The sequence below is a fragment of the Schistocerca serialis genome, chromosome 2 (assembly GCF_023864345.2).
Source record: "Schistocerca serialis cubense isolate TAMUIC-IGC-003099 chromosome 2, iqSchSeri2.2, whole genome shotgun sequence".
Classification (NCBI taxonomy): Eukaryota; Metazoa; Arthropoda; class Insecta; order Orthoptera; family Acrididae; genus Schistocerca; species Schistocerca serialis.
The window spans coordinates 914,770,639-914,797,480 of record NC_064639.1 but is presented as its reverse complement, the minus strand read 5'-3'; the positions used below and the strand labels follow the sequence as shown (position 1 = coordinate 914,797,480).

Genomic DNA, 26,842 nt, shown 5'->3' with positions numbered 1-26,842 from the left:
TCACACGCACGGCACAGCGGACACACCAGGAACCGCGGTGTTTGCCGTCGAATGGCGCTAGCTGCGCAGCATTTGTGCACCGCCGCCGTCAGTGTCAGCCAGTTTGCCGTGGCATACGGAGCTCCATCGCAGTCTTTAACACTGGTAGCATGCCGCGACAGCGTGGACGTGAACCGTATGTGCAGTTGACGGACTTTGAGCGAGGGCGTATAGTGGGCATGCGGGAGGCCGGGTGGACGTACCGCCGAATTGCTCAACACGTGGGGCGTGAGGTCTCCACAGTACATCGATGTTGTCGCCAGTGGTCGGCGGAAGGTGCACGTGCCCGTCGACCTGGGACCGGACCGCAGCGACGCACGGATGCACGCCAAGACCGTAGAATCCTACGCAGTGCCGTAGGGGACCGCACCGCCACTTCCCAGCAAATTAGGGACACTGTTGCTCCTGGGGTATCGGCAAGGACCATTCGCAACCGTCTTCAGCGATGAGAGTCGCTTCTGCCTTGGTGCCAATGATGGTCGTATGCGTATTTGGCGCCGTGCAGGTGAGCGCCACAATCAGGACTGCATACGACCGAGGCACACAGGGCCAACACCCGGCATCATGGTGTGGGGAACGATCTCCTACACTGGCCGTACACCACTGGTGATCGTCGAGGGGACACTGAATAGTGCACGGTACATCCAAACCGTCATCGAACCCATCGTTCTACCATTCCTAGACCGGCAAGGGAACTTGCTGTTCCAACAGGACAATGCACGTCCGCATGTATCCCGTGCCACCCAACGTGCTCTAGAAGGTGTAAGTCAACTACCCTGGCCAGCAAGATCTCCGGATCTGTCCCCCATTGAGCATGTTTGGGACTGGATGAAGCGTCGTCTCACGCGGTCTGCACGTCCAGCACGAACGCTGGTCCAAATGAGGCGCCAGGTGGAAATGGCATGGCAAGCCGTTCCACAGGACTACATCCAGCATCTCTACGATCGTCTCCATGGGAGAATAGCAGCCTGCATTGCTGCGAAAGGTGGATATACACTGTACTAGTGCCGACATTGTGCATGCTCTGTTGCCTATGTCTATGTGCCTGTGGTTCTGTCAGTGTGATCATGTGATGTATCTGACCCCAGGAATGTGTCAATAAAGTTTCCCCTTCCTGGGACAATGAATTCACGGTGTTCTTATTTCAATTTCCAGGAGTGTAGTTCGACAGCCTCCTTGATTGTGATTCGGATATTTGTATCTTTTGGACTACTCTGGTCGTAGTGGTTCCATCTGCTTCTGGATGTTCTAAGCACCAGATTCAGAAGACGCAGTGCTGTCCGCCGGTTCCGCCTTGCCTGAGTTATTCCATCGTTGTGTTGGTTACCAGACGTTAGGTAGATTTTGCAAGAGTTTTGGTCTGCGTTTAAACTGTCACTAGTCTGAGTTGCCATCCAGTTAAGTGAATACAACTCCTGGCTGCCTTTCTCATCGTTTACGAAGTTGAGCGACTTTCCCAGATCGATCCTTGGAGCACTGTCTAAGGCCCACTTCTCTCTTGATTTGGTCAGATTGTGATGATTGTTTTTTTTTTAATATTTTAATTTTGTATTATTACTGTTTGGGCCTTCAGCCGACAAAGAGTTTGAATTTCTTGTTAACAAGGCCTTCTGCTGCGGGTGTAACTTGTCTTAAGAAATTTTAATTAGACAAAATATCTTAACACTGAAATGTTGATGATTGTTCTTTAAATATCTCTCAAAGAAGTTTAATTGCTTCTCAAAAATTTGCTATCCAGGTCTTCAGCCATCCAAATGTTTTCTGAATTATTACTGTTGGGGCCATCAGTCGACAAATAATTTGAATTACTTGTCAATGAGGCCTTCAGCCGTGAATGCAATTGGTCTTAAGAATTTTTAATTGCGTATTGTCTCTAAATAGTGAAATTTTGATGATTGCCCTTTTTCAAATATTTTAGTATCTCTTGGAGAAGCTTAACTGGTTCTTAAGAATTAGCAATCCAAGCCTTCAGCCGTCAAATTGTTTTTTGTTATTACTATTGGGGCCTTCAGCCAACAAATAATTTGAATTACTGGTCAATAAGGCTTTCAGCGGTGAGTGCAATTTGCTTAAGTATTTTTTTAATAAGAGATTGTGTCTTAACATTCAAATTTCATGATTGTTCCTTATTGTCAACTTTATTTTAAATTATTTCCAAATAAAGTGCACGCGATTTAAAGAAAAAACTGAGCAACAAACGGTAACTGATTACGGCTCTGTGCACACCGAATACTGCCTTTCCCTAAGTACCACGTCTCAGTCGGTGGAATGTACCACGTCACAGTGCGTCTGGCTCGGAGCTTCCTTGAAGTAACAGATTTTTAACTGTTCGTTGTGTTTCTGTGATGCCAAATGCTGCTCAGATTGCTGCACCGCTGTGAGCCGTAGCCATACACCAAACAAGATGGTCTTCCCTCTTCGCAGTACCTTGTGGCCATCCAAAGCCGAGTCTTCTTGCGACCGTACAGTCCCGCGCCCACCGCTGCCAGCAATCATGTACAGTGGCTACATTCCCGTCAAGTGTTTCTGCACAGTATCACAGACGGAGCATCCAGCTTCTCGTAACCCTGTTACGCGACCTCGTTCGAACTCAGTGAGGTGTTGATAATGGTGACTTTGTCGCCTTATAGGCATCTTGACTAACGTCAGTTCATCACGTCCATTCTCAAAGGTAACTAACAAATGGTTCAAATTGCTCTGAGCACTATGGGACTTAACTTCTAAGGTCATCAGTCCCCTAGAACTTAGAACTAATTAAGCCTAACTAACCTAAGGACATCACACACATCCATGCCCGAGGCAGGATTCTAACCTGCGACCGTAGCGGTCACGCGGTTCCAGACTGTAGCGCCTAGAACGGCTCGGCCACCCCGGCCGGCGGTAACTAACACTAAGGATCGTTATAGCGTGTATTTAAAACAAATATACCAACATCACCCACACGCTGCTGGGGTGAAATACACTACTGGCCATTAAAATTTCTACACCACGAAGATGACGTGCTACAGACGCGAAATTTAACCGACAGGAAGAAGATTCTGTGATATGCAAATGATTAGCTTTTCAGAGCATTCACACAAGGTTAGCTCTGGTGGCGACACCTCCAACGTGCTAACATGAGGAAAGTTTCCAACCGATTTCTCATACAGAAACAGCAGTTGACCGGAGTTGCCTGGTGAAACGTTGTTGTGATGCCTCATCTAAGGAAGAGAAATGCGTATCATCACGTTTCCGACTTTGATAAAAGTCGGATTGTAGGGTATCGCGATTGCGGTTTATCGTGTCACGACATTGATGTTCGCGTTCGGCGAGATCCAATGACTGTTAGCGGAATATGGAATCGGTGGGTTCAGGAGGGTAATATGGAACGCCGTGCTGGATCCCAACGGCCTCATATCACTAGTAGTCGAGATGACAGTCATGTTATCCGCATAGCCACGTCTCGATCCCTGAGTCAACAGATGTGGACATTTGCAAGAAAACAACCATCTGCACGAAGAGTTCGACGACGTTTGCAGCAGTATGGACTATCAGCTCGGAGACCATAGCTGAGGTTACCCTTGACGCTGCATCACAGACAGGAGCGCCTGCGGTGGTGTACTCAACAACGAACCTGCGTGCACGAATGGCAAAACGTAATTTTTTCGGATGAATCCAAGTTCTGTTTACAGCATCATGAAGGTCGCACCGTGTTTAGCGACATCGCGGTGAACGCACATTGGAAGCGTGTATTCGTCATCGCCATAGTGGCGTATCACCCGGCGTGATGGTATGGGGTGCCATTGGTTACAAGTCTCGGTCACCTCTTGTTCACATTGACAGCACTTTGAACAGTGGACTTTACATTTCAGATGTGTTACGACCTTCATTCGATCTCTGCGAAACCCTACATTTCAGCAGGATAATGCACGACCGCATGTTACAGGTCCTGTAAGGGCCTTTCTGGATACAGAAAATGTTCGACTGCTGCCCTGGCCAGCACATTCTCCAGGTCTCTCACTAATTCCAAACGTCTGATCAATGGTGGCCGAGCAACTGGCTCGTCGTAATACGCCAGTCACTACTCTTGATGAACTGTGGTATCGCGTTGAAGCTGCGTGGGCAGCTATACCTGTACACGCCATCCGAGCTCTGTTTGACTCAATACCCAGGCGCATCAAGGTCGTTATTGCGGCCCGAGGTGGTTGTTCTGGGTTCTGATTTCTCAGGATCTATTCATCCAAATTGTCTGAAAATGTAATCGCATGTCAGTTCTAGTATAATATATGAATAGACAGCACCTTTCAGATGTAGAAATCCATACACCAACTTTCGCTTACGTCGTACAACTCCTTCTTGTTGTTGTGATTCTTTTGCCGTCGGTGCACAACGAATCGTACCAGAGCGAGAACTGCACCTTACAGTTACACGCTGCGTTAATGCAGAGTATGATGCGATACCGCGTGGCCCATTTTCGCTGAGAACGCCACCGGGCACCTTTCAAATGGAGCCGGGTCCCAGCAGAATGCGGGTCGCGGTACAAAGGCAGAAAAGTGCTGAACAGCGAACAGCGGCCGGCCGAGATGTATCCACTGTGCCGTGGACACCGCAGACGGCTGCTGCGGACAATGGCCGCCACTCTCCCGGATTACAACCGCGGCGCGCGACCCGGACCCACAATGCCGCGCGGCGTGGTGCCACGTCACGGCTCCCGCCTTCCCCACCGCTGGAACTCGCGGCCGCAGCGGCCCTCCAGAAATAACCCCCTCCCCTCTTCCAGGTTTCTGCACGATGTACCCTCTGCGATGATGCCCGTGCTCAGGTGCTACAGCGATCCTGCGCCTTCTGCAGAGAGTATGCTACCTTTCGCTCTATTGTCCGAGAGCAAGAAGGCTACTAAACTCGTGGTCGCCAGCCGGAGTAGTTCTAAGTTCTAGGGGACTGATGACCTCAGAAGTTAAGTCCCATAGCGCTCAGAGCCATTTGAACCATTTGAACTCGTGGTCACGCTCACAGCAACATCACTATAACGGAAGGACGCTCCACGAAAGCACATGAAAGTATTACCCTCGGAGCTAACACTCTCACCGGCTCCAATGCATTTCGGAGACTGTGGAAATTGTTGTATAACACTTGAATATTAGCATGTTTTACTTTTCCGCAGATACTAGTAAGTTGCGTGTTGATCGGGCAGTGACATTTGTTGTGTGAGAAAAGTATTATTTTTGCATATGAACGACGTTAGTTCCATGTCCTCTAGTCGAGTAGCTGCTTTGTTTTCGGCCCACCCGAAGGCCTACTGGCTGTGTGACAAAGTTTTAACTGTCGAACCATTGTAAAATCAGTGAAAAGCAGTCTAGGTCGGTATGGTTATTTTATTAAAATGACCAGTTTCGGTCTAGTCTTGGGCCATCTTCAGAAAAGTACCATTAGCTGATGTTGATGATGTCTAGAACAGTCAGTAGACCTCAGTGGCTGAAACCGCTCAAGTTTCGCTGGAACAATTTCAGCGACTGAGAGCGATGTGCTCACCACATGCCCCTCCATATCTGCATCCAGTGACGCCTATGGGCTGAGGATGACATGGCGGTCAGTCTGTACCATTGGGCCTACATGGCCTTTTCAGGCGGAGATTAGTTTTTTTAAGTAATCTGACAGAAAATATATAGAAAATGAAACACAATAATTTGTTATGTTACAGGTCCAATTGAAGGACTTGGGAGTTTCAGCTACACGGCATGCTTCCACCTAGTGCAGCAGTTACAGGGAGCATCCAATGTTGACGCTTTTATGATATCTTAAATACGATACCAAAGTGTAAGGAATGAATCTATATCATCAGATTTATCATTATTTTATATTTAACATGAAAGAAGAAAACCTATTCCTTACGTGTCTAAAGAGGGCTACCTACTTACAGTGATCGCAGGCAATTCTATTGGCACAACACCTATCCTGGGGCAAATGACTAGCACGATAACAGTAGGGCAAGGGCGGCACGAGGACATTGTAGTGTGGGTTGCCTACATCAGGGGCAAGCATGTTCTCAGAGGCCAATCCATTGTTCTTTTTTCATTGACATGTTATGAACCCCTGGGGATAATCCTTCCTTTTAATTGACAGGTCCTTAACCTATTGTTCCTCCATCCCTTCCCCCCCCCCCTTCCTCCCTTCCAACCCCTCAGGAAACCTCCAACTCCCCCCCCCTCCCCCTCGTTGAAACAACTACACTTTCAGACCTGAGTTATTCAAGTAGAATCCTCTCACTCTATCAATTTGGTTGACTGCTTAATTAAGCTGATCAATTAATTAACGCCTCACCCTCTGGTAAGCCCCTCCACCCTACCCTCCCCTTTATCCCTCCCCTGCCTGGAAATTGGAGGCTCTGTGGTGAAGAAGAAGGCTCTCAAGACAGAAAATTCAATCACAAAGCAGAGGGTTTATTCTTTACATATAAAAAATTAAGTTTTCAGGGGTTGGATTTCTCTTCGTCATCACTCTCTGTTGTTTGGGAAGATGCAGGTCTTGTAAAGAAGTAACTAAATTGATCGCTTTTTTTATTCCGATCGCGCAAGGAATACTGTCATGCAACACCCATCGTGTGTAATTACGCTGTTAAAAATCGTTCCATCGCAAAGCATGCGCCGTCCACTGGACCACACCTGCGCAGGCTGGCCGGAGTCGGGGTGCACGGGCGAAAGCCTGAGAGGCGGCTACGACATGCACGGCTGTGCGCTAGGGGTCCGTGACTGACAGACCGTATGTCATGCTAAAACCCAAACGAAGCATCCGAGAAATTCCCGTCGAAACACGTGCCATTGCTGGGCCTGGACGCTCCGTCGGTCGTGATCGGACCGAACGGCAAACAAAGTAGCATTTACCCGGTAAACCCCTTTGGAATTCCGACGGACGCGAGACACCTTCCTTTCAAGCTAAATTCCTGACTGAGAATGGATTCCGCCATGAGCTCTAAGCTGCCGTCTATGCTGGAGAGAAAGGATCTCACAACAAGAAATTCAATTATATAGCATAGGCTTATAAAATTCAATTTGAAGGGGCTGGATCTCACTTTTACTTGGCGGGAAAACCTCACATCCGGCAACTACGTGTCATAATCATGTAATTACATGGCGGCAGATTGGAGGTGTCGTCTTATTGGAAAATTTTCCTTTGTGCACTCACCTTGACATGCGGGGATCGACTGAACTAGTGCATAGTGCTACCACCAGAGGACGTTCCACCCTCCCTACCGTCGCCCCCTCCCTTCCCAACCCTCCAAGAAAAAATTGGTAGGCAAAAGACTCACTCTGTGCTGGAGCAGAAGGATCTCATAACACGAAATTAAAATGAAAGTCAGTAATATACTGATACCAACTCCTTATTTAATCACTCTGCGGGGGATGGGGTTCCCCCATTTATGTAGACATCATGACTGCACTCCCCCCCTCCAACCCCCCACCCCTACCTTGTTCCCCATGAAGCAATAACTGTAACACAAGGGAATGGAATGAAGAGCGATATAACAGCAACGGTTGGGGTCTCTCGCGTTTGTGTGCACCGCCACGAAAGCCAAAATAGCCCAAAATCCTAATTACATATCACATTACTAAATACCACCGATCACGGACCAGGTATCGAACTCTCTTGGGCTCGCGGCCCGTGACTGAGTGGCAAACATTTACGTTGCATAATTATGTAAGTACGCCACTTTCCCATCTGTAGCTTTCATTTTAGTATATCAACCTCCTCGTACTTGTATGCTAGTAGTCCCTCCTCTTTTTCTCAGTTGGTTGAACCTGAAGAAGTATTAAGCTTCAAAACTGGTCGTTGAACAAATTAAGTAAATTACTGGCAGTTGAAGCGGATTTTTATTCTACAAATATCTTCAGGTACCATATATCTTCAGTACTAGCATTCACTCAGTAACGGTGGACGTTAGGTGCAATTTTCGTTTAACTCACACCAAGCCTCCTAAGTCGCAATGGATCATGATGCTCCACCCCCACATTATTTTTCGTGTCATGTAGTGCTATGACGTGTCGCCATTGTCTTCAGGGTGAAAGGATGGATTACACGCTACAAGGCAGATATTCCTGTCTAATTCAGATGTTCATGAAAGTGCTGGGTAATACTGCTTTTGATACCCTGGCTAGAGCAGATCCGAGTAGCCATGTGACGCCCGCTCCTTGAGCCGAGATAATGTTTGAGCCCAGCTCGGGACTGACCTGAGCAGTGTGAGGTTGTTGGTGGCATGCAGCAGCGCCTCCTCCAGCTCCGCGCGCCGGAAGTTCCAGGAGGCGACCGCCGCCCCCGCTCCAGCCGCCACAGCGTCGCCCGCCCCCACACACCAGCACGTGTAGTTGTCCGCCGACGCGCGTTCGCACTGCAACAACATACATCACTATCATGTGCTGCATCTGTGGGGGTGTATTTGGAAGCGAAACCCACCTTGCTCTCCGTCTCTAGTCATATCGTTTGTGATACCTTAATTCAAGATTAAGTTAATGAATGAGAATTTGTTATCTGCACAACAGTTACAAACACGACAACAAGTCTACAATGTCTGTATTTTTCAGTGTTTGTATAGTACTATGCAATGTCCTTCAGACATGCGTGTGTAGCACTATATAGATCCTGAAAAAGACAGAAACTGCAAATTTGTATTGCATGCCAGGACAGGTCAAAACCATGACAGTAACATATTCTCTTCCTGTGCGTGAATACACACAACGAGTGCGAGCACTAATGGACGTATACGCTGTGGTGTCACCGCCAGACACCACACTTGCTAGGTGGTAGCTTTAAATCGGCCGCGGTCCATTAGTATACGACGGACCCGCATGTCGCCACTGTCAGTGATCGCAGACCGAGCGCCACCACACGACAGGTCTCGAGAGACTTACTAGCACTCACCCCAGTTGTACGGACGACTTAGCTAGCGATGCAACACTGACGAAGCCTCGTTTATTTGCAGAGAAGATAGTTAGAATAGCCTTCAGCTAAGTCAATGGCTACGACCTAGCAAGGCGCCATAGCAATTGATAGTTATCGTATGAAGCATGTCTCATCAAGAGCGATGTATACAAATGATGGATTAAAGTTAAGTATTCCAGAAGCTACGTACTTTTCTTTATAGCATTCATTACGTATCCTGTTTCAGACCTCACGCCATCCTGCGTGAGCTTATAGCGTGCATTTCGGCCTTCTCTGGCTATATAACATACGCTATGACAAGTGGAGATTTCGATTGCCTAGGGAGGTGTGCAGGGATAGCTAGAGAGGTTAAGGCGACTGCTGGCATTAAGCACTAAATCTAGGTTCAAGTCACGATCCAGTAGAGATTTCATGTGTCACTAATAAATTGTACAGCAGATGTATAATCATAATCACAGCATTCGCAGTTTATGAATACATTTATTCCATCTCATACGGCTTTAGATCATCGGTAGTAACTGTTCCTTTAGAAGGACTCCGCATAGTGCTATACGGACGCTGAAAAGTACCGCATTACAAACTTGTATTACTTGCCAAGATAGACGAAAATGATGACGGTAACATACTCTCTCCCTGTGTGGGAATACACATAATGAATGCGTGCACTAAGGGACGTATGGAGTTTAGACTGATCTGGGAGACGTGCACGGATAGATGAAGTAGTTAAAGCGATTACTTGCATTGAGAGAGATGAGGTGGAAGAAGCATGTGAGAATTGTGGTAGGGAAGGCGAATGGTCGACTTAGATTTATTGGGAGAATTTTAGGAAAGAGTGATTCATCTGTAAAGGAGACCGCATATAGAACGCTGGTGCGACCTGTTCTTGATTACTGCTAGAGTGTTCGAGATCCGTACCAGGTCGGATAGAAGGAAGACATCTGAGAAATTCAGAGGCGGGATGCTAGATATGTTACCGGTAGGTTCGAACAACACGTCTTATGGAGATGCTTCGGTAACTAAAATGGCAATCCCTAAAGGAAAGTCGACGTTCTTTTCCAGAAACACGGCTGATAGAATTTAGAGAACCGGCGTTTGCAGCAGACTGCCGAACGATTCTAGTGACGCCATCATACATTGCTCCTAAGGACCACAAAGATAAGATACGGGAAATTAGGGCTCATTCGGAGGCACATAGACAGTCGTCCTTCCCTCGCTCTGTTTGCGAGTGGAACAGGAGGGGAAATGTCGGTATTTTGCGGAGTGTAGACGTAGAAGTAGGTGTACATCCGCGTTAAAGTCCAGGTCCAGTACAAATTTTCATGCGTCGCTAATAAGTTGTACAGTGACTGTGTAATCGAAGACATGCGCGGAGAAACAGGCAAACCATCAAATGCGAAAACTTAGAACGAGTGCTGCCACCTACTGCTGGGTACGCGCTTTATCAAAATTGACATTTGTCTCACCCCTAAGTGATATTTACGGGTGACACCACTTTTAATGTCAATTTAGATAGTTCCCGTACACAGCAACAGCTGGCAACACTTATCTCTAAGATTTTACAGTTGAGGGTTGCTCGTTTCTCCGCGCATGTCTTCAGTTCTATTCGCAATTTGCGAATTCATTTCTTCTACACTTTTGAAGTATTTCTGTCCTAAGGAGAATTCCATGAGTTTTCTTTTTTCACTGGAGGCTGTCGGCGCAAGTTAGACGTCAGATGAGATTGACCGAGACAAGTAGCTGTTCAAGTCCAGGGTATTCCTATATATCGGCAATATTACCACTCGCTCCTTCCAGCTTCTTGATTTTTCCCTTACAATCTGCGCCTGTCCTGTCCGCCTCACCCCCACCCTCACCTACCTTGGACTCACCATTGACCGTCACCTCACTTGGATCCCTCATCTCCGCTCTATCCACTCCAAAGCCCAGAACCACCTCCGACTCCTTAAACTCGTCTCTGGACGGACGTTAGGGGTTGAATCCCACTGCCATCCTCCACACCTACGAATCCTTAATCAGTCCCATCCTCTGCTGCGCCAGTCCCGCCTGGATATCGCCCCCCCCCCCCTCCCCCCAAGTGCTATAGTTCCTGCAGATCCTCGAGTTCCATGCACTCCACCACATCTTCCATATACGTCTCCCATCACTCACGTGGATCCTCTATGACCTGATTCCTTTCCCCCCTCTCTTCCTTTTCCTAGAACATATCCATGTCTGATCCTCACCTCCCCCTACCTTCCTCAGTCAAAAGGACTGGGCTTCTTCTCCCCCTCCTTGCATCCTGTTTTCTCCTCGCCTATCCTCTCCTTGACTTCGTTCTCCCCCCCCCCCCCCCCCCGAGTCCTTTTGCTTTCTCCTCCGCTGCCTTCCCCAATCCTTCTCGCATCCACCCTGCCGCCCCTTTTCTGTGTCCTCTCCCTCTTTCGGCTCCCTGCATTTTGTTTTCCCCACCCTTCTTTCCCCTCATCCATCTGCCCCCCGCCCCCCCCCCCCCATCTGCCTTAGGCTGTTGTGTGTTATTTTCGTCTCTAATCTCTGGTGCAGTGTTTGAGTGTTTAATGTAGTGTGCCCCGTTTTTACACTGTTGCGAACAGAAAACATACTGTCGGCGTGTTTTTTAAATTGTGCCTGAGAACTAACTGTATTTCTTCGTTAGCATCGTCAACCCCTGTTTTTTCTATTTTAACTTCCGCAACTTTTCCGCCACTTTACTGTTTTTAAAGAAGTCACCGTTTTATCACCTTCATTATATTGTTTGTTATCTTCCCATTAGGTTTTTAATAACTCTTCTATCGGCTGTAGAGATGCGTATTAAGCTGCTGTCAACCCCCCCTCTGGGGGGGGGGGGGGACGGAAATTACGAATTACGTACCCCGTTCATTTGCATTTAATGTTATCCCATGAGAAAGTGTCAGAACGTTCTCGAAATGTTTGTGAATGGTGTAACTGGGGCTGTTATTCCCCTAGTCAGACGTGGCGATCCGCCTAGCGCCCATATTCAAGCTGACAGTCATACCGCCCTCGGGCTCGTCTTCAATCAGCTGCGTGAATTCTATCCGAGGCCGGCGCTTCTCCCCGAATCCGGAAGCGGCGTGCTAACACGCGCAGCCATCCAGGCGTGTAATCGTAAAGGAACGCAGTGTCAAAGTAAGTCCTTTATCCTCCTTGATAAAGGATGATATGAGATTGCGGAAGGGTAAATAACACAGAGTGTGGCAAGGCCTGCATTGCTCGGACCACACTCACAAGTGAAAGGTGTTTTGAACATGATAGCCGCACTCTCCTTTCACAGTCCAGTAAGTCAGCTATAGCCGAGCATTGTATCCGCACAGGACATTCTATGGATCATTCCGCCAGGGAAATCTTGGCTCCAGTGGGATCCTTCTGGGATACAAATGTTTGGGAATCTGTGGTACTTGTGCTGTCAACTACACAGGGAGTTCATCTAAAAGTCGTCAGGCGCCTTTCTTCTGGTGTTCCACAGGATATCTGCAATTTCACTTTGCAATGTGTAACTAGAGTCAGCTCGTACAAACACTGCTCATCATGTCCTTCATGCGGAGTCCAGCGCCGATGAAAAGCGACGGTTTTTTTCCCGTTGCAAATAAAATGTATTCAAAGTGCAGAAGCGCTGCTCAATCGCTGCTGGAGTACTGGTCGTTCTTCGTGCTTTACAGTCCCTGCTAATACACATCGATAAAACGAATAACGCATTAATCTGGGACCGAGGCATCGTAAAGTTTCACTTAATTTTTTTTTTTTTTTTTTTTTTGTAATGGGAAACGAAGCGACTCTTTTTGTCGCAGCTGGAAGTCTTAGGATAGGGGTGATTAGCAAGATCTGTCTGGGCTCTATCCAGCTATATATTGCAAAAACCAAAATTGCATTTATTTGCCCAGTCGCCAGAGTAAGTGCTCCTGGCAACCCAAAAGAGAAATATCCGGTAATCCGAGTCCAATGTAAACACTAGCGTGGACCAAAAAGTAATGCCTCCTTTGTCATAAAAAATTAATAACGAACATATAACATTGTAATTAGTGCAGTTCATAGCCTGAACTGTCCTCTACATAAAATTACAACATAGTTACCGTACATTTGAACATATTTGCCCCATTGTCGAAACCAGGCATCAAAACTAGTTTGGGGAAATCTATACTACTGGCCATTAAAATTGCTACACCAAGAAGAAATGCAGATGATACACGGGTATTCATTGGACAAACATATTATACTAGAACTGACATGTCGTTACATTTTCAGACAATTTCGGTGCATAGATCCTGAGAAATCAGTACCCACAACAACCACCTCTGGCCGTAATAACGGCCTTGATACGCCTGGTCATTGAGTCAAACAGAGCTTGGATGGTGCGTACAGGTACAGCTGCCCATGCAGCTTCAACACGATACGACATTTCATCAAGAGTAGTGACTGGCGTATTGTGACGAGCCAGTTGCTCGGCCACCATTGACCAGACATTTTCAGTTGGTGAAAGATCTGGAGAATGTGCTGGCCAGGGCAACAGTCGAACATTTTCTGTATCCAGAAAGGCCCGTACAGGACCTGCAACATGCGGTCGTGCATTATCCTGCTGAAATGTAGGGTTTCGCAGGGACCGAGTGAAGGGTAGAGCCACGGGTCGTAACATGCTGCTGCAAACGTCGTCGAACTGTTCGTGCAGATGGTTGTTGTCTTGCAAATGTCCCCATCTGTTGACTCAGGGATCGAGACGTGGCTGCACAATCTGTTACAGCTATGCGGATAAGATGCCTGTCATCTCGACTGCTAGTGATACGAAGCCGTTGGGATCCAGCACGGCGTTCCGTATTACCCTCCTGAACCCACCGATATCAAAGTCGGAAACGTGATGGTAGGCATTCTCCTCCTTACACGGGGCATCACAACAAAGTTTCACCAGGCAAAGCCGGTCAACTGCTTTTTGTGTATGAGAAATCGGTTGGAAACTTTCCTCGTGTCAGCACGTTGTAGGTGTCGCCACCGGCGCCAACCTTGTGTGAATGCTCTGAAAAGCTAATCATTTGCATATCACAGCATCTTCTTCCCGTCGGTTAAATTTCGCGTCTGCAGCACATCATCTTCGTGGTATAGCAATTTTAATGGCCAGTAGTGTATGTATTGCTTCTTGACCCGTGATTTTAAGCTCATCTAAGTCACTGAATCGGTAAACACGTAGGTTTAGCTTCAAAGGTCGAAACAGGAAGAAGTACGACGGTAGCAAGTCAGGTCCGAGGACGTAAGAAGCAGCACTGGCGAGCCCATTTTTGCTATGGCACGAGTTGTGAAAAATGACGTACGGGGGCCTTGTATTATTGTCTATTTAAGTCTCACAAGTATGGTTACATCGTTTTCGCTGTTTGTTGTCAACTCTACTGTGCCTCTCTCATCGAATAAATATATCAGCACCCCCATAACTTCCATCTGTGACAGATGATGTGTGTCATCCCTACGCGGTTTACCTGGAATATCCGTTTCTCCGAAACCAAACTTCTCCACCCAACGCCGCACGTTGCCCTAGCCCATTGCAGCGTCCCCATACATTTCTTCATGGACGACGTGAAAACATAGTGGGACAAGGAACAAAACTCTGAATTTTTTCATACTCGTTTTGATGCCTGTCTTCAACCGTGGTACGGATGTATACAAACGCATGGTTTGGTTGGTTGATTTGGGGGAGGAGACCAAACAGCGAGGTCATCGGTCCCATCAGACTAGGGAAGCCTGGCGAAAGTTCAAATGGCTCTGAGCACTATGCGACTTAACTTCTGAGGTCATCAGACGCCTAGAACGTAGAACTAATTAAACCGAACTAACCTAAGGACATGACACACATCCATGCCCGAGGCAGGATTCGAACCTGACGATGGAAGTCGGCCGTGTCCTTTCAAAGGAACCATCATGGGATTTGCCTGAAGCGATTTATGGAAATCATGGAAAACCTAAATGAAGATGGCCGGACTCAGGTTTGAACCGTCGTCCTCCCGAATGCGCGTCCAGTGTACTTACCACTCCACCATCTCGTCCTGTATTATATACACTGAAGAACTTGCAGAAGTACCGCAAACTGGCATATATTCGACTAATGTCTGAAGTACTGCTGGAGGGAATTGACACCACGAATACTGCAGGGCTGCCCATAATCCATAAGAGTATGAGGGGTTGGAGATCTCTCCTGAACAGCATGTTGCAAGGCATCCCAGATATGCACAAGCAGAAGTGTTTAAACTCATAAGAGTGTTCCTGGAGTCACTCTGTAGCAATTCTGGACGTGTGGGGTGTCACATTGTCCTCCTGAAATTGCCCAACTCCGTCGGAATGCAGGCCGCCGAGGCCGAGCGGCTCTAGGAGCTTCAGTCTGGAACCGCGGAACCGCTACGGTCGCAGGTTTGTTAGGTTTAAGTAGTTCTAAGGTCTAGGGGACTGATGACCCCAGATGTTAAGTCCCATAGTGCTCCGAGCCATTTGAACCATTTTTGAACCGTCTGAATACACAATGGATATGAATGGATGCAGGTGATCAGACAGCATGCTTACGTAACCTGTCAGAGTCGGCCCATACCATAACAGAGCCCCCACCATCTTGAACAGTCCCCTGCTGACATGCAGGGTCATTGGATTCATGAGGTTATCTCCAGACCCGTACACGTCCATCGGCTCTATACAATTTTAAATGAGACTCGTCCGACCAGGCAACAACAACCGTCCGCAGCTCGTGGTCGTGCGGTAGCGTTCTCGCTTCCCGCGCCCGGGTTCCCGGGTTCGATTCCCGGCGGGGTCAGGGATTTTCTCTGCCTCGTGATGACTGGGTGTTGTGTGATGTCCTTAGGTTAGTTAGGTTTAAGTAGTTCTAAGTTCTAGGTGACTGATGACCATAGCTGTTGAGTCCCATAGTGCTCAGAGCCATTTGAACCATTTTGAACAACAACCAATGTCGGTGCTGACGGGCTACAGGCGAGGCGAAAAGCTGTGTATCGTGCAGTCATCAAGGTTACATGAGTGGACCCTCGGCTCGAAAGGCCCATATCGATGATGTTTCGCCGAATGGTTTACACGCTGACACTTGTTGATGGCCCAGCACTGAAATGTGCAGCAATTTATGGAAGGATTGCACTTCTGTCACGTTGAACGATTCTCTTCAGTCGTCGTTGGTCCCGTTTTTGCAGGATTTCTTTTTGCTGCCACAGAGATGCCGGAGATCTGATGTTCTACCAGCTTCCTCATATTCATGGTACACTCGTGAAATGGTCGCATGGGAAAATTCCCACTTCATCGCTATCTCAGAGATGCTATGTCGCATCGCCCGTTCGTCGACTACAACACCACGTTCAAACTCAACTTAAATCTTGATAACCTGCCATTGTAGCAGCAGGACATGATCTAAGAACTGCGTTAGACACTTGTTGCCTTATATAGGCGTAGCCAACCGCAGCACCGTATTCTGCCTGTTTACATATCGAATACGCATGCCTCTACCAGTTTCTTTGGCGCTTCAGTGTAGCGTGTATAGGGCAGTTCACGCTGTGACCTGTAGTAACACCGCTGTTATATGTTCAACACTAACTTTTTTTAAAAACACACAGGGCATTACATTTTGATCCACCATCGCATTAATTAATCAATCACATCTTCATAGTTCACCATTTACTTGCTGAACAACTGACAGAAGTCACATGAAACTCTCATATGGTATGTTTAAACACTTTTCACAACTTACATTTGGATTTCACAAAAATCGAAGGAATTGTACATCTCCGTTATCTGCCACAACTTTAACTGACTTGAGATGTGGCATTGACAGTTACAACCACTGACCTTGTTCATTGCCGATGTACTTGCTTCTGTAAACATAAGAACTGAGTAACAAGTGAAAGAAGTTGGCTAAGGCATATCGATGCAGTCATTTATATAATTTGTGATCAGTGTTATGGTTCATGAGATATTTCAATTTAATTAAACACTGAAGGCAGAATTCTTTATTGTAAGGCCGGCCGAATTGGCCGTGCGGTTAAAGGCGCTGCAGTCTGGAACCGCAAGACCGCTACGGTCATAGGTTCGAATCCTGCCTCGGGCATGGATGTTTGTGATGTCCTTAGGTTAGTTAGGTTTAACTAGTTCTAAGTTCTAGTGGACTAATGACCTCAGCAGTTGAGTCTCATAGTGCTCAGAGCCCCCCCCCCCCCTTTATTGTAATGGTCTACATCTACATCTACATCCATACTCCGCAAGCCACCTGACGGTGTGTGGCGGAGGGTACCTTGAGTACCTCAATCGGTTCTCTCTTCTATTCCAGTCTAGTATTGTTCCTGGAAAGAAGGATTGTCGGTATGCCTCTGTGTTGGGCTCTAATCTCTCTGATTTTATCCTCATGGTCTCTTCGCGAGATATACGTAGGAGGGAGCAATATACTGCTTGACTCTTCGGTGAAGGTATGTTCTCGAAACTTTGACAAAAGCCCGTACCGAGCTACTGAGCGTCTCTCCTGCAGAGTCTTCCACTGGAGTTTATCTATCATCTCAGTAACGCTTTCGCGATTACTAAATGATCCTGTAACGAAGCGCGCTGCTCTCCGTTGGATCTTCTGTATATCTTCTATCAACCCTATCTGGTACGGATCCCACACTGCTGAGCAGTATTCAAGCAGTGGGCGAACAAGCGTACTTTAACCTACTTCCTTTGTTTTCGGATTGCATTTCCTTAGGATTCTTCCAATGAATCTCAGTCTGGCATCTGCTTTACCGACGATCAACATTATATGATCATTCCATTTTAAATCACTCCTAATGCGTACTCCCAGATAATTTATGGAATTAACTGCTTCTAGTTGCTGACCTGCTATTTTGTAGCTAAATGATAAAGGATCTATCTTTCTGTGTATTCGCAGCACATTACACTTGTCCACATTGAGATTCAATTGCCATTCCCTGCACCATGCGTCAATTCGCTGCAGATCCTCCTGCATTTCAGTACAATTTTCCATTGTTACAACCTCTCGGTAAGCCACAGCATCATCCGCAAAAAGCCTCAGTGAACTTCCGATGTCATCCACAAGGTCATTTATGTATATTGTGAATAGCAACGGTCCTATGACACTCCCCTGCGGCACACCTGAAATCACTCTTACTTCGGAAGACTTCTCTCCATTGAGAATGACATGCTGCGTCCTGTTATCTAGGAACTCCTCAATCCAATCACACAATTGGTCTGATAGTCCATATGCTCTTACTTTGTTCATTAAACGACTGTGGGGAACTGTATCGAACGCCTTGCGGAAGTCAAGAAACACGGCATCTACCTGTGAACCCGTGTCTATGGCCCTCTGAGTCTCGTGGACGAATAGCGCGAGCTGGGTTTCACATGACCGTCTTTTTCGAAACCCATGCTGATTCCTACAGAGTAGATTTCTTGTCTCCAGAAAAGTCATTATACTCGAACACAATACGTGTTCCAAAATTGTACAACTGATCGACGTTAGAGATATAGGTCTATAGTTCTGCACATCTGCTCGGCGTCCCTTCTTGAAAACGGGGATGACCTGTGCCCTTTTCCAATCCTTTGGAACGCTACGCTCTTCTAGAGACCTACAGTACACCGCTGCAAGAAGGGGGGCAAGTTCCTTCGCGTACTCTGAGTAAAATTGAACTGGTATCCCATCAGGTCCAGAGGCCTTTCCTCTTTTGAGCGATTTTAATTGTTTCTCTATCCCTCTGTCGTCTATTTCGATATCTACCATTTTGTCATCTGTGCGACAATCTAGAGAAGGAACTACAGTGCAATCTTCCTCTGTGAAACAACTTTGGAAAAAGACATTTAGTATTTCGGCCTTTAGTCTGTCATCCTCTGTTTCAGTACCATTTTGGTCACAGAGTGTCTGGACATTTTGTTTTGACCCACTTACCGCTTTGACATAAGACCAAAATTTCTTAGGATTTTCTGCCAAGTCAGTACATAGAACTTTACTTTCGAATTAATTGAACGCCTCTCGCATAGCCCTCCTCACACTACATTTCGCTTCGCGTAATTTTTGTTTGTCTGCAAGGCTTTGGCTATGTTTATGTTTGTTGTGAAGTTCCCTTTGCTTTCGCAGCAGTTTTCTAACTCGGTTGTTGTACCACGGTGGCTCTTTTCCATCTCTTACGATCTTGCTTGGCACATACTCATCTAACGCATTATGTACGACGGTTTTGAACTTTGTCCACTGATCCTCAACACTATCTGTACTTGAGACAAAACTTTTGTGTTGAGCCAACAGGTACTCTGAAATCTGCTTTTTGTCACTTTTTCTAAACAGAAAAATCTTCCTACCCTTTTTAATATTCCTATTTACGGCTGAAATCATCGATGCCGTAACCGCTTTATGATCGCTGATTCCCTGTTCTGCGTTAACTTTTTCAAATAGTTCGGGTCTGTTTGTCACCAGAAGGTCTAATATGTTATCGCCACGAGTCGGTTCTCTGTTTAACTGCTCAAGGTAGTTTTCAGATAAAGCACTTAAAAAAATTTCACTGGATTCTTTGTCCCTGCCACCCGTTATGAACGTCTGAGTCTCCCAGCCTATATCCGGCAAATTAAAATCTCCACCCAGAGTGGAGTAGCCAATTACGTGGGACGGAGTTGTCTTGTCAATCTGAATTAGTTGCATCACACGTTAGGGCAGGTAAGTAAACAGGTTGAGAACATGTGGCTGGACTTCTCGTGCCCCGCATTAGATTGTACGTCTGCGTTGTATCTAAGTCGCGCATCCTTGTTCAACGGCCCTCGCACGCTCAATATTTATTGCACGATACTGCCCATTACCGAACAGTATTGACTGTTTGAAGGGGTAATGACGGTTTATTTAGTACATTAGAAGATTTTGCTGAGCTTTATAAATATTGACGCCCAACAGATTCCACAGTACAAGGTGAGTCACTATCTATTGCTACCTACAATAACTCCGAAAGAATGATAGTTGCTGAAATGTTTGTGGGACAAATGTTGCATGGGACAACGGGGGCCATAATATGACGTTGGTTTTTCGTTGATAGGTGGTGTTACTTCAAAGATAAGAAGATCAACTTTGTGTTTTTAAATGGGATGCTGTAGTTTGATACTTATTTTCTGATAGCGCCTACCCAGACGAATCCAATGTGGAACAGTAAGGTCTTTGAAGGTCAACGAAGGTCACAAAAGTGGGATGAACGTCCATTTACAGAAGGTGTTCGAAATGATGACCATTGGTATCAATGCAGTGATGCAATCTTCTTATCATGGATTGAGTGATATTCCTTATCACATCGGCACTTAGCGAAGCACATGCTCTGACAATTACCTCACGTATATCATGCAAATACTAAATATTCGACGAATACGGCGTATCCACCTAACGTGTGATTGACATGTAAACACTATTCGCCGGTTTCGCAACACAACACTAATAGGAACGGTATGACTAGTATCGTCGAATCAAGCGAATGTGAATGATTCCTTCTAAGACCAAGTCGACGTGCTTCTCATTTACGGAGAATGCCAACGAAATTCAGAGAGAGAGCTACAGACTTATACGCTGAAAGATATACTCAACGTACTCACCGTATACGTCGTGAATTTAAATATGTGTATGATAAACTGGAAAAACTGGAAAAACTGGATCTTTAACGAATCGGAAACATATCCGGCAAAAGAAAGTTATTAATGAGGAAACGAAAATGGGTACTCTTGCCACTGTCGTTCGCGTCAGATCACAAGGGAGTCCGGCAAGAGCCAGAGTATTGTTGTTCCCGTTCAGCAGCGCAAAAAATATCATCCTTACCATGTCAGTCTCCACCAAGAATTAACTCGTACGGATTGCGTGCGTTGCATTGAATTCTGCCGATGGGCTCAACTTCAGATTTAGAGGGATGACACATTTGTTAATTTGATTTTATTTACTGACGGGGATACATTCACGAACCTTGGAAATCTTAATTTGCATAACGTGCATTACTGAGCAACTGAAAATCTATGTAGGCTGCCGCAAGTTGCACACCAAAAACCGTGGTCGGTGAATGTAAGGTGTGGGTTTCTGGAGGGCAGAATTATAGGCTCCTGTTTCATCGAAGGGAATCCACATTCAATCAAGAAACATTAGGTCTGTTATTGGAAGAAATACCTTTAGGAACAAGGAACAGAATGTGGTTTCTCCACGATCGGTGTCCGGCACATTTTCACTGATGGGTAGAAATGAGTTGCAGAGACAATTCCCAAATCGTTGGATTGGATGCGGAGGAGATGTGTCGTGGCCGGCTCGTTCGCCAGACTTGACGCTTCCGGATTTTTTCTTGTGGGGATTAGTAAATGACGTTGTTTATAAAGACATTCCAACTACACCTGAACATATGCGACAGAGAAGTGTCAGAGCATGTGCTTCGATAAGTGCCGATATGATAAGAAATACCACTGAATCCATGATAAGAAGCTTGCAGCACTGGATTGATACCAATGGTCATCACTTCGAACACCTCCTGTAAATGGACGTTCATGCCACCTTTTTACCTTCGTTGACCTTCAAAGCCCTTACTGTTAGACATCACTGGATTAGTCTCGATAGTCGCTATCAGAAAATAAGTACCAAACTATTGCATCCCATTAAAAAACACCAAGTTGACCTGCATATTTCTGAAGCGAACCCACCTAGCAACAAAAAACCTTATCCCATGCAACTTTTATCGCACAAACTTTTCAGACCAACTGAAATTCGATTCGATCCAAGCGAATTTCCGTAAAGAACTTAAAAAGTAAGTGACAAACGATCGGAGTGTGTGCTGCCGGGTGTATATTGAAGTACGTATGTGACACTTTAAAAAACGAAATTACTGACTGTTCAGTAGACGCTAGATACCTCATTGTCCCTAACACCAGAGGAGACTGAAGATCATGGTGTCATGACAGTAAGCAGAAGTGTTTATTTTACTTGAAGCGTAAGATCAGGTCAGCTGCTCAGTGAGTACAGTTTCTTTTTCTTGGAGTAGTTGACCTACCATGGACATAGGCTTATGTAAGCCAGTGCCGGCCACAGCATGCCAAACAGCATGCGAGCCAGATGTACGGGCGGCATGCCGTCTAAGTCTCGGCCTATCTCACCTTTTTTCGGCCATTCTCGGAAGTACTCGGTACTGCGTCACATTACATGTAGAACTGCGGTGGGGCATTTAGCTGTCGGCACAACTATCTTTGGTTCAGGAGAAGCGTGAAATCAGTCTTCGCTATTTGTTTGTTGTATGAAGGACATTCACAGGTCCAGTGGCTGTTCTCACAAAAGGGAGGCAGTCAAGAAATGTGTCATCACATGCTTTTAAAAATGATTGGAAATAGCAAAAGAAAGGGATGAGAATTCTCAACGTCTATTTTGCAGTCGCATAATCAATGAGTATTCCAGATTTGCTATGAAATGTCATTGCAACACCATGGAGAAGGAATTTTAAGATTTAGTTTACAATTTAACCCTTTGTTTCCTGACATAAGAAAAAATTTGCTTTTTAACATTTTATTTGCAGAATTTATGCTATTGTGGCCTCAAATGACGGTAGGATTTTTTGTAAAATTTTATTTTGCACAATTTATTCCTCTCCTGGTACTCAGAAGTACCGTCAGACTCGATGGACAGAATCACAACATGCGCAGAAAAATGCTCCAATTTTTATAACTTGTATTTTATTCCACATAAATATTAAATATTTTTACATTAGTAAATTAATTAACAGAAATATGATATTTCTGAATTTTTTTTAAAATTTCGCATAAATTTATTCTAGAGCAACTTCACAATGCATAGTAACTTAGCTATACATTTTTGACAGTGTATACATATCACATATTTAGTGATACCTCATGAAATTGTAGGAAACAGTTCTTTTTTTCATTGCAGCACAAATACACTTTACATGTACTACATTGTGAATGTGGTCTCGACTGAATTTTATTTTTCGCACACATTTCGCATCGTCCTCTTTTACAACTGAACACTACAAAATGGTTTCCTCGGTTGCCAAGACGACATCCTTCGGAACAGAAAAGTTATCCTTCGTTCTCTTTGGGAGAGTTATTTCATCTTTACCAGAGTTTCTCTTTTTGAGATTTGGCACTTGCTGTTCATTCATTAGCCCTAGTGCCACAGCACGCCTGAGTTTCAGCAGTGGCAGTGCCCCATGTAGATCACTGAAAATGACGTAGGCATTGACAAAAGCAATTTCTATTGCTCCACAGAAGAGACGGTGCCACCATTTCTTTCATCGCTTGTCAAAACCATAAGTTGTCTGCATGATCCACACCACCTATGTTTTTATTGTAATCACATACAATAACTGGACATGGTATAGTCATCTTAGTTACATCTTTCTGATTTTTTGTCACTACGCTCTGTTCAGTGCCATGGAAGTTTGACGCAAAATACACTACTTTATTTTCCTTTCATTGAAATACTGTTAGGTCTAAAGATGACTCTCTGTGATTTGATTTAGACATTTTTCTTTAGGTAAATTCCCTGGCAAACCTTTCCTGTTTGTTCTAATTGTTCCAAAGGAAAATGTATTTACCGATTTCTGTGTGAGAAAAAGTGGACAGAACAACTAGTGAGAGGTAACGCATTGTTGCTACAAGAAAGTGTTCGACCAACCTGACGGAACTAATAAGTCCGCCTTATATTTTCCACTTTATCTCATTCACATGTAACGTAATTCTTCAAACTATTATAAAAAAACAAAGAAGGTAAGTACGTACAATGGAAAACTCAACGGAAGTTTCAATAAATTGCGCACAAATTCAGGCAACACCATGGAAACAAGCACATAAAATCTTCTGCTTTCACAGCAGCGCGCGAAAAACAATTTCAAGCTCTGACCGCCAGAGAGGTCTATGTATTGCACAATAACGTCTATGAAACAGTAGAGCAGAGTTACTGTTACGTACCGACAGGCTCTCAGATCACGAAACTGCACCAGGAGAAAATAATGAAAGTCAAAACTTACTGGTACTTTTAAGTACCGTCAGGCAACAAAGGGTTAAGAGAAAAAATTACAATGATCCACAAATGGGATTCATTATTCTGTACATCAAGAAGGACTTTATGCTAAATTTTCGAGATTGAGCACGTGAAGAAATTGGTGGTGCGAATAGCAAAATTTCTGAACTCGCACACATTATTTCGCTGTCAATTACAATAGTTTTTGATGGAACTGCGTGGGAATATGGAGACTTTCTGTATTACTGCAAAGTACGTTGGTGTAGTCATGGGGAATGCCTGTAACGATCTTTCAATAAAAATTCAGTTATTGTTAAATTTATGAAGGACTGCAGTAAGGAAAATTAGAACACCCAGAATAGACTGCAGACTCTCATTTTAACTGAATTTGACTGCAGACTGCCCACGGTAAGGTAGTGCAATGTGAGAAACAACTTATTTCTGGTTTGATGGGGTTGTATTTAAACAGAAAACTGCACTGTAGAAGCGACAAAATATGCGAGATTTGAAGAATTCACTGTTGCCTTGAAAGAATTGCAATGATAGTTTCTAAACGTTTTGAGGACACTGCGAATCCTATATCTATTTTAGCCGGCCGAAGTGGCCGTGCGGTTTAAGGCGCTGCAGTCTGGAACCGCAAGACCGCTACGGTCGCAGGTTCGAATCCTGCCTCGGGCATGGTTGTTTGTGATGTCCTTAGGTTAGTTAGGTTTAACTAGTTCTAAGTTCTAGGGGACTAATGACTTCAGCAGTTGAGTCCCATAGTGCTCAGAGCCATTTTTTGTATCTATTTTGGAGCTGTTTTCGAGGCCGTTTGCCATTTCAGTTGGAAGTCCCTTGTGCATATGCAGATGTAGCTAACTGATCTGCAATGTTATTTCTGCTTTAAAGACAAATCCTTTTACATTAAAACCGTCGATGATGTCTTCTCCGTATTTCTCAGATAGACGTTCGATGTCTCCCTTGTGAGGTTTTAAGACTTTTTTGATCGACAAAAGAGGGTGAAAGAGGGTTTTTTGATTATGAAACTAAATAAGTCCCGATTGTGTGGCATCCTCATTGCGAAAATCTGTGAAACTGTCTGTGTATGTCCATACGCCGAAAAATTTTACCAGATAAAATTACATTATGCCTTAAGTGCTCCAAAAATAAATAACACGGAAAATTTGTTTCGTTTGTGGTCTTTGTTGTTGAGAAATGATATGAAACCAAGTTGTATGCAGTGTAACTGCAATGCCACCTAAATATGATGTGTTTGCGGGTTCCCCTCCACTCCTTTCTCCTCCCACTCAGACAGTGTGGCGTTGCGGTGGGGGGAAAGTGTACAGCTGGGTTGGGCGCAGTGGCAGGCGAATCAGGGCACGGCCCAAGAGCCAAAATCTTGGACATCCCGGCTGTAAACTTTCAATCATTATCACTTAATAACTCTTTTATTTCGTTTACAACAGTTGTTGCAGTAGAAAATTACACAGAAAACAGCACATGTACACCATTGCACATTTCGCGTGTTTACTCTGTAATTAAATTGACTTTACTTTACGTCTGCCGGCCGAGGTGGCCGTGCGGTTAAAGGCGCTGCAGTCTGGAACCGCAAGACCGCTACGGTCGCAGGTTCGAATCCTGCCTCGGGCATGGATGTTTGTGATGTCCTTAGGTTAGTTCGGTTTAACTAGTTCTAAGTTCTAGGGGACTAATGACCTCAGCAGTTGAGTCCCATAGTGCTCAGAGCCATTTTTTACTTTACGTCTATGGTCACAAAATATTTGCTATACGACGCCCGTTTCGGTCTATAATGACATTCTTTAGATCTACATCAGAATATGGGAAGAACATAAATACACTAGCAGATTGTCTACAGCTTAAAACAATAAAATAGTCCATAATGAAAAGTACTACTGACATACATGTGCATTTGTGCGCTTTAAGTACGACGGGGCATACCTGTCTTATAAAAACATGTCCCCGAGCGGTCTAAAGCGCTGCAGTCATGGACTGTGCGGCTCGTCCCGCCGGAGGTTCGAGTCCTCCCTCGGGCATGTGTGCGTGTGTTTGTCCTTAGGATAATTTAGGTCAAGTAGTGTGCAAGCTTAGGGACTGATGACCTTAGCACACACATTTGAACTTTTGAACACATGTCCTAATGTACTGGAGCCATAGTGGCATCGTCAAATGTTAAACACAAAATCAGCACCAGCATCGTCAAATATGTATAAATAATAGCATGTGCAAGAGTCATCTTGTCAGCAGCGGTATTGTCCAAAACAAACTGCCATACAGCAGCCAAATTTTTGTGGCTACTGAACGGCAGTTTGTTTTGGACAGGACGAGTTAAAACGTCGACGTCACGCCAGACTTTATGGCCCAATATCATTACCTTCTCTCCTTTCGGCTCTTCAAGAAGACTGGGTTGCCATTCCTTCACAACCATTGCAACACCTTTTTGAAAGCGTCTCCAACAAAGTTCAAGACCTCATAATGGCGAAAGGGGGACGCAACCCATGTTAATGTCCGCTAATAGATGTCCGAATAATTTTGATGACCTAGTCTATACATGCCGTGTAAACAGACTCGTTTCACCTCTTTCCAATAAAAAAATACTTCTAATCGTCTACAGAATTAACTAACTAAGAACTAAAATGTAATTAATAAGAACTGAACAACTGTTGAATCAGTGCTTTTTCAGCTCGTGTAATAAAATACTTTTTGATTGATAAAAACCAACGAGAAACTTCTGATAACAGAACAAATAATGTGTACCACCAGTCGTTACACACCCGGGATTCACGTCTTTTCGACTGCGCTCTATACAGTTTCATCCATTGTCGCTTCACAAACGCCCGAACATTTTCGTTGGCCTCTATCCATTTGCACCCGTTTCTCTCTAGAGGATTTTCGTACTAC

At 45.2% G+C, this 26,842-nt stretch overlaps 1 protein-coding gene across 1 annotated transcript in view; it reads right to left on the bottom strand.

Moving 5' to 3' along the window:
• Positions 1–26,842, bottom strand: part of LOC126456513 (probable G-protein coupled receptor 179) — a 1,523,402-nt gene that overhangs the window by 264,498 nt on the left and 1,232,062 nt on the right. The window contains exon 7 of the mRNA XM_050092263.1: positions 8,244–8,401. Within this exon, the coding sequence (XP_049948220.1) occupies positions 8,244–8,401 (158 nt within the window). The remainder of the gene's footprint in view (positions 1–8,243; positions 8,402–26,842) is intronic.